The sequence below is a fragment of the Paramormyrops kingsleyae genome, chromosome 2 (assembly GCF_048594095.1).
Source record: "Paramormyrops kingsleyae isolate MSU_618 chromosome 2, PKINGS_0.4, whole genome shotgun sequence".
Taxonomy (NCBI): Eukaryota; Metazoa; Chordata; class Actinopteri; order Osteoglossiformes; family Mormyridae; genus Paramormyrops; species Paramormyrops kingsleyae.
In genome coordinates this window covers 10,815,715-10,831,376 of record NC_132798.1, presented here as the reverse complement: position 1 = coordinate 10,831,376, position 15,662 = coordinate 10,815,715, and the positions used below count along the sequence as shown (strand labels likewise).

At 42.2% G+C, this 15,662-nt stretch overlaps 1 protein-coding gene across 3 annotated transcripts in view; it reads left to right on the top strand.

The window, feature by feature from the left end:
* Positions 1–15,662, top strand: part of dcc (DCC netrin 1 receptor) — a 181,550-nt gene that overhangs the window by 101,912 nt on the left and 63,976 nt on the right. For all 3 annotated transcript variants that reach the window (XM_023803312.2, XM_023803310.2, XM_023803309.2), the window contains exons 8-9: positions 13,879–14,035; positions 14,458–14,609. In XM_023803312.2, coding sequence (XP_023659080.2) covers positions 13,879–14,035; positions 14,458–14,609 — 309 coding nt within the window. The remainder of the gene's footprint in view (positions 1–13,878; positions 14,036–14,457; positions 14,610–15,662) is intronic.

Genomic DNA, 15,662 nt, shown 5'->3' with positions numbered 1-15,662 from the left:
GACTTTCCTGTTCCCACCAAAACTGTGCGTTGGGAGCTCCGAAGGGTCAATAGTCATGGTCGCTCTGTTATATCTAAACTTTTGGTAATCCATGCCAATGCCAAACGTCGATTTCCATTGGGCCAGCAGTGCAAATCTTGGGCTGTGGACAATGTGAAACGTTTATTGTTTTCTGATGAGTCCGCCTTCACTGCCTTTCCCACAACCGAGAGAGTTATGGTCTGGAGAAGCCCCAAAGAGGCTTTACCAACCAGACTGCCGGGTACCCAGAGTACAGCATGGGGGGGGATCAGTGATGGTTTGGGCTGCAATATCATGGCTCTGCACCATACTAATAAACTATTGTGGTCTAAATTTAAATTATGGTCTTATTGTGGTTTTATTGTCCAAACCCAGCATGTTGTACAATACATACAGTAATGTGCAAAGGTCTTGCGCAGGGAAAGAAAATATTTAACAAATCGATGTAACATGCAAATTAACAGTGACACAATAAAAAAAAAGAGAGAGAATTTCTTCTGTTCTCCAAAAAGTTAACGATATCTTTTTGGATAGCCAGACAAACACTGCTTTTGGTTCCCAAACCTCTCATACGGGGACACCATTATGTATTTGTTCAATTTCACCTCCAGCTGAATTCATTAATTATTTTTTTTAGTTAAACAACTCAGTGAGGTATTGATTAGCCAAATAAGATGAGTTAGTGGTCGAGTCAAAAAAATGTATGGGTGTATTGCATGGATTCTGCAAATACTGGGGTGACTTTAAAAGAGGTTTTTGGCATGGTACTGCATAATCAAAAATAAATATATAGATTGATCAAAGCTAAAAGTGATTAAATATAAAATAAGACTTGTTTGCATTTCATTACTCAGTTGCTGTATTTTTGAACGTTTCCCGCAAAACATTTGGAATTTCACTAAGCATTCCAGAAATTAGCTTTCTGAGGTGTCGGAAAATGTATGTGTCTCCCACAAAACAAATTCATCGAGCACAAGAGCTCAGACTGCAAAACGGCACCATCTGTAAAACAGAAGAACTCGTTACAGGAACAAGCTGGTGCACTCTGAGATGTTTTTGCTTCTCAGTTTTTATGCACAGCCAAATATGACATTTTTACTGTGGCACTAAACAATACAAAAAAAACCCAAACTTAAATTAAAACAAACATTTAGAAAAATATTTAGAGAACATATTTGCATTTTTTTTTACTGTTTTTGTTAATTAACCCTCACCATAAATGTTTTTTTTTTAATTGGTTTTAGAAATGTGCATTGTATAAATTTATTCCTCATTACACTACACTACAAGGTCTTCTTGAATAGTGGAAACTTTGTAACCATTAGGTTTTAAATTCAATCTCATCATACTGCAGAATATTTCCAGAATCATAGAATTAGTAAATCATTGAAATTTAGTAGAGTAACGTTCATTGTCACAGGCAATTCCCACTGAATTCTTTACAGTTGATTTAAACAAGCAAAAAATATACTGGAAACATAACACGTGGAAAAAAAAATGAAAAGTATTCCCCCATTCCATTTTAAGTCAAGTGAACTGTTGCTAGGATAGAGCATTGGGCAGAGTTTAGGATGAGGTCTGGCGTTCTCTTTAGATATTGCCAGGAAGAGCATGCTAAATACCACTGGTGGTCTATGAGCTCAAATCCAGATGGTTCTAAGTAGAGAAGACAGAGAGCAAGAACGGCTAAGTATTTTAATTGAAATATTTGTTTGGGTACAGGTTGAGTAGATTCAGCTGAGTACCATACAAAATTCAATTAGGATAAGAAATTGATTAGGTACTTTGTTAAGCGGTATAACAAGAGTTCTCCTCAATACTTTTCCTGTTTCCAACCCTTCCAGTTTCTGGCCTAACTGTGGATGAAAACTGTAATTGGCCAGAGCTCAAAGCAGCTGTCCAATCAGGCACAATCAGAGTCAAAGTGGGCCAACCAGGGCTCTCCAGCCAACCTGCCTCCTCTGGCTTCTACATCTCAGTGAAGCACATTTTTGGAAATCTGGATGCTTTCCTCTGTTGATTGGCTGTTTTTTGGCATGGGCAGTGTAGAGAAGCCACCTGGCTGAGCTCAGATTTAATCAACACAAAAGGCAGATGGTTGTCATTCAGCATTGCTCAGATTCATCTGGGCGAATCGGCAGATGACAACAAAGTAAGGTCCCTTGACTAGTGTGGACTAGCATCTCCTCAGCGCTCTGCTTTTTATGTCCTGCGTTCACTCTTGATGGATCTGTGGGCTCCCTTGGGCCTTGGGTTACTCTGAACAATGGTCAATAGTAACAGAGTCCTCTCAAAAGCGCCTTCAACTTTGACAGCCACCTCACTGTTTTGTTTGTTAAATCTGTAGCCGATAAATGTTGCTGCGTCTTGGCTGGGCTCCATGCAGATAAGCAATGTTTACTAAGAGTTCCTTGATCGGAATTCTCAAGATTGTTAAAGTTCAGGTTTTCCATACCGCTTAATGTGATTTTTAAAATAAAATGTGACACTTTCAGAAGTGGCTTGCCTCCGCAATGAGCGTAATAAAGGCACTTAAATGATGATCACATTATCAGTGGCTTGCTATATTCCTTCCTTCGAGTCTAAAGGCAAAACATTTGTATGACTGTGTGTTTCTGTTTATCTTAATTACATGTTAGAATGATGGATGGCAGTATTCATTCTCCATGCTGTTCTCACCTGCAGGCATCTTGATTGATATTCTAGGTTCCGGTCAAATTGGCTTGTTTTCTTGGGTTTGATGATCATGCGAGTTCTCAGTTTGCCCCCAGCATGCATTTACTATGCATGTCTTGGAGAAACAAGAGCTGCATGATGCACATGTAGGTTGGAGGGTTTGTAACCTGGTTATAACCTGGGTTTATAACCTGGTTATGGTTTGTAACCTGGTTATAAATGGAGAATCGGAAAACTATTGGCCTGATCCTTTCAGTTTCCTTATATCTGTTCTGTGCATCAGATATTTTGCAGTTGCTACCCCAAGTTGTACATCTGCTAAAGGGGGTATCTTAATGATTGCACTCAGTTATACTGTTAATTTTATTATAATGTTTCATTGACTAGAAATTACGTAATTATAGCTCAGGAGATTGTAAATCAATCATGGTGGAATGTAACAGCAAACTTTGAAGGTAGCCACATTTGTATAGAGCCAGACCGTTCAAAACTATGATGCTGACATGTTTCAGTCTTAGAATATTGATCAGCCTGCGTCCGAGACTTATATTGACGGTTCTTGGTATTCAGCAAAAAGCACACATTCATGTTTTCAGATGGAAGAGGCCACGCACTAAATGCTGCCCAGATTTCCCACAAGCAGCTATCACTGAAATGCAAATGAGATGCAAATGAGATGTAAATGAGATGACTGGCTTGCCTGCTCTGTGGCTCCATGAGGCTTCTGGTCCTTGTCTGATGGGTTCCACTAGCTGACTAGCATTGAATAGTGGCTGAAGCTGAATACAGCCTGTATCTGCGGCAGCCTTGGATGAGGTTTCAGCTGAAGGTGGTTCACACTTGCGCCATTCTACTATGACTCACCATTAAAATATTTCCAGACTAAGCTGCTATTGATAAATAGATTCCCATATTCTGCTGTGATGGCAGCTCCCTTGCAAGGATATGTGAGCCTGAAGGGGCCAGAACTACTATAAACCCTGCTCCCCAAAGTAGAGACCTTGTGTGTTTTGTTGATGTGTAAATGCACTGCTGAGAGCCTGGCTGTCGTATTAAATGCGTTGACAGCTTCGCTGTGAGCAGATACTTGTAGCTGGAAAGTAAGTTGAGGCTGTTGGAGAGTCGGCATGGATTCTATGTTGAGTTTACGTGTACTGTGTTGGGAAATATAAATAGAGTGTGTTGTGTTAGAGATTAGTATTTCAGCAGAAATGTTAAGGGAGGTCGCCTCCTCTCCATTAGCAATATTTGTTTCAAAATGGTCATGGGCATTGCACGCAGAATGATGGGTATGCTAGTTTTTAGTTCCTTCATTGTAAAACCTGACCACCGACTGTCCGAAGTGAATCTCTTCGGCCTTCCTGCCAGCATCTTTATGCAGTGACGTTGGGAAAAGGCTCTATAAATGGTTGTACCTGTGCACTGTGTAGCTCGTTTGGAATAAAAGCATGTGTTTAAAGGTTGTTGGGTCCCACAGCTGCAAGATGGGGGAGGAACAGCTCTCCATGGGTCCCAGGAGGCATATTTGTATTCTGCAGCCAGCATCTGACCTTACCCTCCTTACTGCATTCCCGTGATGCTATACTCCCCCCTAACGCAGAGTTGGCGCAAGGCTGAACTGGGGATGGGGCCTGTTGCCATGGCAACTCCCCAACCCCGCATGTCCTATTGATTTCTCCCGTCGGCAGGCACAGAGGCAGTCCCCGCACAGGGTATCAGGGGCCGGTTTGTGGGGGTGGAGGTGCAAGGGAAGGGATTGGAGGTTCCTTTTCCTGCTGTGCTTAACACGACCCCATGTGATTTTTTTTTCCCCATAATGACCCTGCTAAGGAATCCAGAACATTGCCCACATCACTCCTGCCTGAAGGCATAGAGAAGCCAGCCATCCCGGTAGGAGCTGGCTATTAATTAACATCATTTGTGCAAATGACTTAACAGATGCACAGGCTGAGGGAATCTCCCAGGTATGTGTAAGGCTGAACTTGAGCAAACACATGTCATGTCTCAATTAGCAGGAAGCTGGAGATGCATTGAGTCTGCTGGGGTTCCTGCAGATCGTGCTTCGGCACTGGCTCTGGAGACTTGCTGAGGGCACCACAGAAGCCCGGGATCGATGCAGGGGCCAATTAGGGAGCTTGTTGTGGTGTTGTTCACCCCAAACCCTCATTCATAAAATCACCTCCCCCACAGAAATACAAGCCTGTCCCAGCATGTGTGGCAACACAATGACGATTCCCCGGTCGATGGACTGTGCCTTTTTGGACCCTGAAAGATATTTGGCCTCATTTGCACCATAGTGAAAGACAGGCCACACTATGTCTGACCCAAAGCGAGATAAATCCTGCGTCATGACTGACTGTATGTGAAGCACAGGCTAACCGCCTCTGATTCTTAGTGAGGTGCAGGACCAGCTTGATCTTGCATAAGGTGGAGGTCACCTCACGTCTGAACCTTCGCGAGAGACAGGCTAGATCGTCTTTGTGTTTTTGTGAAATACATCCTTATGTTGACCTCAGATGTGATCCATGCTACGCATCGTTTGAGCCTTAGTGAAGTAACTGCCCAAGTTTGCCCTGAATGAGAAATGGATTGGACCTTTGGAAATGTGTGTTTGCGATATGAAAGCCTAGGGCAGGAGAAAACAAAACTATTAGGGCTGGCTAAGAAAAGCATGGGGGGGGGGGTTAGTACTGAGTACAATCAGAGTATCAGAGCAGTTTCATTTACCAGCTTTGGCTGTCAGAGTTTGGTAGTGCTGGAAGATAACTGGCTCCATTCCGCTGGGTAAAAAGGCGAAAGGTCAGCGGCTGTATGTTGACCAGCCCCTGCGCCTTTCTTCTGGGGGAGTGTCAGGGCTGCTGGCTGCCTTGCGGGAGGAGCTGCAGCCGGGGGAGGGTAGGAGTTCTGCCGCCCAGCTGTCAAGTGTCCCCTGGTGCGTGAAGGCGGCCACGGCTGCTGTCAGCCCAGCCTAAGAGACGGAGACGGTAACGACGGCGGCGGCGTTTAGAAATCCCGGGCAAAGCTGATGGATAACCGGCAAGAGGAAATGCATTTTAGTAATTTCTGAAGATTAATGTGTGTATATGAAATGGATCCATTTTTATCATTTAAATGTGACGGTGGGGAATAAATCTTCTCTGTATTATTAACTGTGTATATATTATTACTTTGGTTTTAATTTTATACACAGTCTTGTTCTTTATTCCATGCAAATTAACCTTTTTTGTTATGATTTTTGTATTATTATAAGATTTTTTAAAACTGCATTTACAATAAAGGGGGAAATCCAGTGAAATGCTATTCTGCACTGCACTGTAAATAAATGCAGGCACAGCAGTTAAGTGCCCTGGAGGTACAGTTAGTAAACTGCTGGTGGAAGCACCAGGGAGTATTGCTAGGACTACATTTCCCAGAGGGCCACAGTGGGAGCTCACCCATTGGCCTGCCATATTTCAGGTGACAGGAACATCTGCACAGTGTGAGAATGTACATATAACGACTTGCGTGTGTATGTATGCATAGCAGGTCTCAAATGTTTTCAGTGTGTACGATTCCCCCCGAACTCTCTAAAAGATAAGATTACATGGACCTCATTTCATATTAGCCTTGTCGTAAGCAGAAAGTGGCATGTTTTCTGTAATAGGAATGTCCAATGCATTTGATGTTATCTTTTCAATTAGACTTCACTGATAGCTGCTGATCTTCCTTTAAAAGTGTAGGCACAAAAATAAGAACATTCCATAGTAAAGGTAAACAGAAGGCTCCATAAGTCACAAAGATTTGATCACTGGAAAAATAACAGTAGTTCAGTACTTCAGATTTGCGCTCTGCCTCTTACTCGCCATGGATCATTCCTTCTGCAGAGTCCTGGTCTCTGCGATGTTCTCCTCCCAGTCAGGAATATGCAGACTCGGATTTGAATGCTGGATTTGTGCATGTGGGGTTTCAATGTCCTCCCCATGTTCTGCAGTTTTCTCCAGATTCTCCAGCTTCCCCCTTTAGTCCAAAGGCTTGTGCTGAATCGGCATCAGTATTGCCCAGAGTGTGTGCTCTGTGATGAGCTGGCTCCCCGCTCAAGGTGTCCAGGTGTTCCAAGGCCTACGCTCCAGGTTCCCTGCAGTGCTGCGGCGGGAAAGCAGTTATGAAAGATGGATCTGGTGACCAAGCTTTTTTTTATCCTTTCCATTATTTAGGTCCATGACAGGCTGTAAAGTTTTTTTATTTTTTTTACACAGCTATTAACTAAATACATTCGACCCTTCTGCCTTGCGACTTTCCCCATTGCAGTTTTGATATATCTTTGAGTTGGCATAAGAAACTAAATGGGAATTTTTTTGGAGTTTCTTGGAGTTTTGCGAAAAAACACAAAGGCCAACAGACGACATGTAAAAAGTTTAGTGACTCATAAATGCATAAAATATGTTTTTTCCTGCTGGTTTGGAGGACATCGAGCACGTTTACGGCAGCCTCTCACGCGATGACTCGCAGTGATCTTGGTATCTCGCATTCCTCCTATCTCTTTGTGCTGTTTTAGTGCCCTAAACTGTACTAAAATCTGAAACCCCACATTTCACTCACGAAGGGGATAAAAAAAAAATGTACATGGCTGTTTCCAGATACCAGCAAGCCTGCACCCCTGACCCCCACAATGTGGAAGGGTCAACTATTCATGTATTTTATTGGAGCTCTTTCTTTAAGGTGACTTAAAAGGCACCGTCAGCTTTGTATGGTATGTATGTGGTTCATATGGTGTGTATGTGGTTCCTATGGGATGTGTTTGGTTCCTGTGGGATGTGTTTGGTTCCTATGGGATGTGTGTGGTTCCTATGGTATGTATTTGGTTCATATGGTGTGTGTGTGGTTCTTATGAGATGAGTGTTGTTCCTCTGGTATGTATATGGTTCCTATGGGATGTGTTTGGTTCCTATGGGATGTGTGTGGTTCCTATGGTATGTATGTGGTTCATATGGTGTGTATATGGTTCCTATGGGATGCGTATGGTTCCTGTAATATGTTTATCCTGAGACCCAAGGAAAAAAGTGTAAGAAATAAGACATCTTTTTTCAAATTTATTTTTATTTTTAATTTCACAGCATGTCCTCTTTAGTGTACAACAGGAATAAATATGTTTCCTTACATCAGTGAAAAGAAAAACAAAATGTCCACTGCAATGGACATAAATGAATGGGTGGGGTCTCAGGAGGTTATGGTTCCTATGGGATGCATGTGGTTCTTGTCAGATTTATTAGTGCACTAGAAATGAGAAAAGCAGCTGAATCTCACCATTTCCATGCTGATGAAGGTTCCTACATTTTCATTGGATAATAGAGCCTTTTTCTAATGTTGTTTCCTCACCATATCTCCTAGCTGTTGCTGTATGTAGCGAATATTGACTCACATTCAACCTTTGAATGATGTTGAGTGGCTCCTTCTAAAGCACAGGTGTCAGACTCCAGTCCTTGGGGGCCAGAGCTCTGCACATTTTTGGGTTTCCCCTCTTTAACACACCTGATTCAACTTCTTGTGCTAATTACCACACAGCTCATGAGCTGAATCATTTATGGTGGAACAGGGAAAGAACTAAAGCTACACAGGGCTCCGGCCCCCCAGGACTGGAGTTTGACACCCCTGTTCTAAAGTGTTGAGAAATGCAAGTTCCTTCACAGGGGAGGAACGAATCTGCACTGAAAATGACGTGCAAATGTCATTTTCAAACTCTGTGTCAACAAATGCATAATTTTATAATAAAGTCATCAAGATCCTTGTGAAAAGTGTTGCGCTCTCCAAACATTGTGGAATTTGAACGTACTTGTCTAATTATGGATAATAACATTTACCGTTTGATTTTGAAAAAGAAAATTGAAAAGTTGTTGCTAGTTATAAAAGATTTCCTGTCCATTTCAACAGCGGGCTGCCATATCGCACGAAATCATAAAACTCATAAAACCAACCGCCATAAAAATCATAAAAAATTTAAATAAAAATCAAATGGCATTGCCACTGTCATGCATACACATGTCAGACAAATTGAATTATAATAGAGGGAAAATGCTTGACTGGTTTTTCTATGAATATTTGTATTCTTATTTGACTATTTTTCAACAGCTGTCCATCCATGATATACACATTTAAAACTACTTTACAACGTCCTTCATATGTGATCACTAGTCCAGGAGACAGATTTTGAAAATGTTGCATATTATTAACGACAAAAAGCACGTTAATAAATGTTTGTTGTGGAACAAAAATACGGATGCAAAGTCGTGAATGAAAAATAGCCCATTGAGTTTCATTGGCATTTCACGCGATGGGGCGCATAAATCTCATACTTACATTTCAGTTACAATATGTTTGCATACATCAGTGTTTCATAACTGCTTTTCCAATTTGGGGTTTGGTGAGTCAGGTTGCCGTCCCCTGAAGCATAAAGCAGGATATACCCTGGATAGGATGTCAGTCCCTCATGGAGGACATGCAATAGACAATTTAGAAACATCAATCTACTCATCTTCAGAGTTTCCTGAGCAAATCTCACATGCACATGACAGACTCCGGAGATACAAGGCTAACCGATGAGCCGAGCTGCAATCCAATATTAACTTTGCTGTAGTGATTTAGTCGTCATTATTTAAAATAATAATTAATTGCAATGAAGCAATAATTATTGAAATGTTATTTTAATTACATACAAATGAAGCCCTTTAATTAAGATTAAAATGAGGCGTGAGGATTTATTCTGTTTGTCCTGGTTTTTGCTAATTTATCAGGGGCAGGACCCTGGAGGTATGCCGCGGCAGGCCTGCCCTCAGTGCCAGCCCCACGCTTGTGCAAAGATTACAAATCTGTCAGGTGCCCAGACTTGCTGTACACGACTCTTGTGGCACCACTTTCACTTGCAGGCTTTGTATTTTGCACCTAGCTTTGAGGATACTGTTCTAATAACGCAGCTAGGTTTAGATGGGTATGCAGAACAGATGGATTTGTCTCATAAATGCACAGGCATTGGTTTCACATTTTCCGCTATGATGCACTGAGCGTGACGTGTCCATATCTAGCAAGGGAGGCTGTTTGATTTGTATTTAATGATCCAAGATGGTTGGGGTTCAGAGTTTGTGCAGCATTTTTTATGAAAAACAGCTGTTTAAATGGCACGAAGTCTGGGTTTGTATATATATAAAAAAAACTATTTTGTGGTCTACTTTACATAGTTCAATTTTTGGAACAAAGATGAATAACTGAACACCAGCCTTCTAAGTGTTTCTGCCAAACAGTTGTGTTAAATGTATTTTACGAAGACATGCATTTAGGCTAAATGTCTTCTCTAAATTGGCCAATGTGAATATTGGAATGTGTTTTTAAAATGGCTATTATTCTATTCCCCTTTCCAAAATTCACGATGGAGACTTTCCAAAGTGATGTAGACGTTAGTTTCAAAGTGGGTATGTGGAACATATGCGTGAAGGTGAATCTAATATAACAGCTTTCATGTCTAAAGCTCCATTCTGAAGTTCAATAATATTACTCCATTTTCTTTTTTGTTCATTTCAGCCTTGCACGTTGTTGATGAAAATTAAAAGAATTGAAGGGGGGATGTGAGTCAGGCAGAATTTCCTGGCATCTCGGCCATCTCCCAAGCCAGGTTCTTTATTTATTTGCATTATCAAAATTATTATTCTTAAACTGAACCACTTGGTTGGTGATTTTCTGTATAGGCCATTCATCTTCCATTGAACACATAATTAACTGAATGATGAAACAATGTTTTTGACACAAATTTCTCTATCGCGTTCATTCGCTAATGACCCATCTAAAGGAACATAAGCTGTTCATTAGCGGAAAAGCGGCTACTTCAGTTTTTCATTTCTGTTTTTGAAGAGTAAGCAGGCACCGACTGAGTAAAGTGAGTTAACTGATTGTTCTTGTTTGTTTGGTAAAAATGATTTCGAGCTATCACTTTTTACAGCTCTTTTCAGTTACTGATACCGGAGTTGGAACAAAAGCCAATGTATACAGTGGCATGCCAGAAGCAGGATTAGGATATCTCGGTATAGCGAGGTTCTGCTGAACAGCACCCTGCAGTGCACAGCTCCTGACTCGAGTGTTTCTGCTGCACACTGCACGGCAAGCATGCATTCTTGTTTGAGAACAACCCACACCATAAAGGGAATATGATTTCTGATATGACCGGATTATCGTTGTAATGCCCTTGATATTTGTTATGCCTCGTTTTGACGACCTTGCTTTTGTATGCAGCTTCCAGCGTGATCGTAGCTCTTTATGCACCAGGAACATTGCTGTAACATGCTTGAAATCAAGAGCTGAATTTTCCACATACCATCCCTGATATTAAGCATCTACAAAACACTTGCAAAGCGCTAAGGGATAAGGCTGAGCCTGTCAGTCTAAGTGCACTATCAAGTGCACTATTAAGTGCACTGTCAAGCGCATTATCAAGGGCACTATCAAGGGCACTATCACGGGCATTATCAAGGGCACTATCAATTGCACTATCAATTGCACTATCAAGGGCACTATCAATGACACTATCAATTGCACTATCAAGGGCACTATCAATGACACTATCAAGGGCACTATCAAGTGCACTATCAAGGGCACTATCAAAGGCAGTTCCCGCCTTTTTACTGAGGACTGTAACTTTTCCTGGCATGGGGGTAGATCCTGTGTGATGTTTCATACACGTACTGGCCAATGGTCAGGTAAAGAGCTTGGATCTTCAAGCCTCCCCCTCTGCCCCCATTTTCCTATTAAGGGCAATGGGGTCCTGGTTCAGTCGATATACATATTGAGAGAGTTGACATTTTCATGTCATTGATTTTTGGTTGAATGATCTAAACATGCATGCCTCTGTCTCAGAACTGAGAATCTGTATAAATCACTTCATAACTCAAAGCATAAGAATTGTATTTGACACATTACATTTCTGATTATTTGCACAGCTGCTATCGAATATTTTAGCAGCTCAAGTTGTTTGAGGAAATATTTGCGTTTGGTGGCTGAAACAGTGCATGAATTTGTAAGTAGACTGTCAGGGATGTTTGTCCGTGCAAGTGGACATTTCAATTTGAACAGGACTCATGCAAAAGCAGTTCTGTGAAGGACTTAAGACGCGTACAAAATCCGAATCAAAGCGGGAATTAAAAACACCACAGCCCTTTACTTGACCCACTTGTTCAAACAGCATTTGCTAGCATTTATGGTTCAGCAAGTGGGTTCATATCAGACACATTGAGTCGAGTAACCAATCAGTCTGATGTAATTCATTATAGTAGATTTTCTCAAACAAGTTCTTACAAAATACTTTATAGCAGATTTTCCATTGGGATTGAGAAACAAAAAACAAAATTTGCTAATAACAGAAAACAATATACATACGAATCTCAAACCGTAAATTAAGTTATGGAAAACAAATAAGGGTTTTCCTGATTAAGGCTGACAGCACCTGGGGACCAGCCATCAGGTGATTGAGTGGTTCTGCTGCTGGAAGCTGGATTCTTGGATGCCCTTGTCAATGGATCAGTTAGAAACATGCATCCTTTTACTGTTGTAAGCTGGAATTGCTGGTCAACAGTGAGCCTGGGATCTGAGTGGCATGACCAGAATTCGCAAGGGGAAGCGGAGAGAAGATTTTACCGATATATGTGAAATAGTTTAGACTAGTTTTACTGCAGCCTCACACCTCCGAGGCTGAGAGTTCGAACCCGCCACCCTGGCCTGTGCATGTGCAGTTTGCACGGCCTCCCCATGTGTGATCAGGCTTTCTTTGTATAACACAGATTCCTCCACTTGTCCAAAAACATGCAGTTAGGGGAACTGATATCTTTATATTGTCCGTTTTGTGTGATTTCACCCTGAGCGTTCCCCTGCCAGTCCCTGAAGAGGTGAGAGTAAACGCTGGACAGTTCCAGTGAAATGCACTGATGGAGCACAGTAGTAACTTCTCACATCTTGGGATGAAGAGGGTGCCTTGCACCTCCAGTGTTGGTGGTTCGAATCCTAGCTTTGTGCTCTGTGCCGGCTAGTCTCTCTAGGGTGTCCCCAATCCTAAAATAGTCCCCAGGTTGACTGTGACACTATACTGGGTAAGTGGTTTGGAAATTGTACGTATGCATCAGTAGAAGCTGAGCCAGCCATGTACAGTAGAGACCAACCGTGGTGGACAAATCTATGGCAGCACATGGGGCTAAAGCATTTATGCATTATTCATATGTGGTCTCATATGTGGATCCATACCAGAACTAATACAAGCAGCAGTGAGTGCAGACTCACTGGGGATTTGGATATTTACATTGCTGTCACGGACAGCTTGTCATGAATTTTATAGTCCATAATGTCATTAATGTACATCTCAGTGGAAACAATAGAGGTCTTGCTGCTCCTTTAAGTGTGGCCACACCGAACAGCTGCTGAGTGTTTTTGCGTTTTCGTTTTTGCTCTCATTGCATTTCATTCTGTTTGCTTGGCTTTTGGTTATTGCCAATCCCATTGCCATGTCGTGGTCACATGGCACTGGAGGTCACCCAGTGTTGGCACACTGGTAACCAGTCTCTCTTAACCAGGCACGCAGCCTGACACGCACACACCCTGGTCCATCTTGTGAATCAAACATATGCTAACTCAGAGCATGTGTTGTACCAAAGCTGTGTTATATCAATGCTGCTGCCTCCTTGACTACTGTGCTTGCTTGCATAAATGTCTGTTGTGTTGCCAAATAATCCATTAGTGGCGGCCATTGTGTGTAATGCTTGCTTATATTTAATAATAGCTGAACGGCCCATTTACAGATTACAGCATTTAACCTTACAATAAAAACCACGTAGTTCTTTCTTTCCAACTGTCCTGAATGTCCTGCTTTCCAATGCACAGTTAACCTCGTTCACTGTAATACTGAAAGATTATTTCTGTGCTGTTTCTCTTATTTAAAATACTGATGAATTGTCATAGTTTGAATAGACTCTTTCATGATCCTTTTATCACTCTTCTTTTCTCTCAATCTTTTCATTGTCTCTTCATTTCATTCTACTCATGTGGCCCATGTTCTTTTACATTTCTCTCCCTTCCCCCAACTAACGAATAAAACAGAGGCCACGCCCACATCAGTCTCCTTGGCCCCGCCTCCCGTGACCCCCACCTCTTTGACTGACTCCTCTCCTCCCCTGCCAGTTGTCCCGAGCTCCAGCGCCCTCCCCTCCGCTCCCTGTGACCTGGCCCCTGTCCTAGTGTCTAGCCGCTCCATTCGGCTCAGCTGGCGCCCCCCAGTGGAGACTCATGGGAATATCCAGACTTACACCATCTACTACTCAGAGGAGGGTGTTAACAGGTTTGTAGGCCACAGTGCCCCAACTCCAGGTATTTGTATAACTCAATGTGTGCTACAGTCTGAGATATATTGGCAAAGTGACTAGGGAAACCTGTCCCTTTTATAGCTTTCATGCAGTAATAATTTACATATGACCACTTCACCTATGGATCGGCTTAAACACTGATCTATCACTTAAATGGTGAAATATTATAGGAGGTCTATCTTAAACCTTACATTATAATGTTCGGAAACTGATGTGATGGTTATAGACCTGCTCTCATTACAGTGCAGGAAAATTGTTTTTGACCTTAAGCACTTCACTAAAAAAAATTTTGAAAAATGTCTGTGGTCTGCTGAACACACAGTTAAGGCACCTAAGTGGATTAGGTTGACAGTAAGTGCCAGCTGGCCATTAAGAGTGACGTCCGTTTGTGTTGCAGGGAGCGATCGGTAAACACCTCACAGGCCTGGCTGCAGGTCACCTTGGATGGCCTGAAGCCGGAGCAGACATACGTTTTCAGGGTGGTTGCTTACAACGCTCAGGGCCCGGGGGCCAGCTCCCCACCTGTCACTGTCACCACGAAACCATACGGTAAGCCCGACCGAGGCCCCCGCAACAGCCACTCGCTCCAGCTTGTGCGTTTACTGACAGAAGCGCACCCCCGGGCAGACAGGTTAAGGATTCACAAAGATAAAAAATAAAAAAGAGGTTCTCAGTGGTTTTAAAGCCTCCTCTCTACAGGGCCTGTTGTTTGGATAAAGTGAGAAGGACAAGTTTATTCTGTACTATAGACACGACGCGGACGGAAAGGTTCTTAGCACCACCAATGACAAAACAAACACCGTCTAATGCAACATGATCCATAATGCTGCAAGTGTTCTAGTGCATTTCAGAAACACCCTCACAGTCAGTTTTCAGCCAGTCATTGCTGGGTAAGGAAACACACTGAGCACATCGGCCTTTTAAAGTCACTCGACTGTTTAAAGGCAGGATGTCATCTCTTCGCTTACAGCCAAGTGGCCTATCAGCTCCTCTGCCCACATGCAAATAAGCCTTTACCTTAGAACCTATGACTAGTTACGGTAATTTTTTTTGTGGCACGGATGAGATGAGAGTCTTGTCGGAATCAGCTGTCGGCGCCCTGAAGCAAGCCTGAGTGCCTCCAGCAAACCTGGATTTCTTGGGGATTTGGCAGGTTGCTTTATCTTCTGGGCTTTCTGTCTGCTAACATCTGTCCGCTAACATTTAGCTTCAGTGTGTTATGCCTGCACAATAATTATGAAGCCCAATGTCTGGGAGTAAGACATAAAAACTATGAATGATAGGCAAAGAAATGCATTTGTATATATTGCATATATATTGCATATATCGAAGAAAATTTTTTTGTGGTTTGTGTCATTTTGCTTTAAGTACAGAACATTAATTCTCTTTGCTATAACAGTGCCAAGAAAGACATTTCTGTTACTCTTGATGCCTGATGTAAAATTTTATAATGGCGGACAGGATATGGATAAAGGAATATGGTTTTATATCTGGCTTTTATATGTTATACTTCCATCCAGAAAGGTAATTAAAGTGAATTAAATATGGATCCCACAGGTTTTCAGAAATGCAGCTACACAGCAGTGTCATTAGAGAAACGTA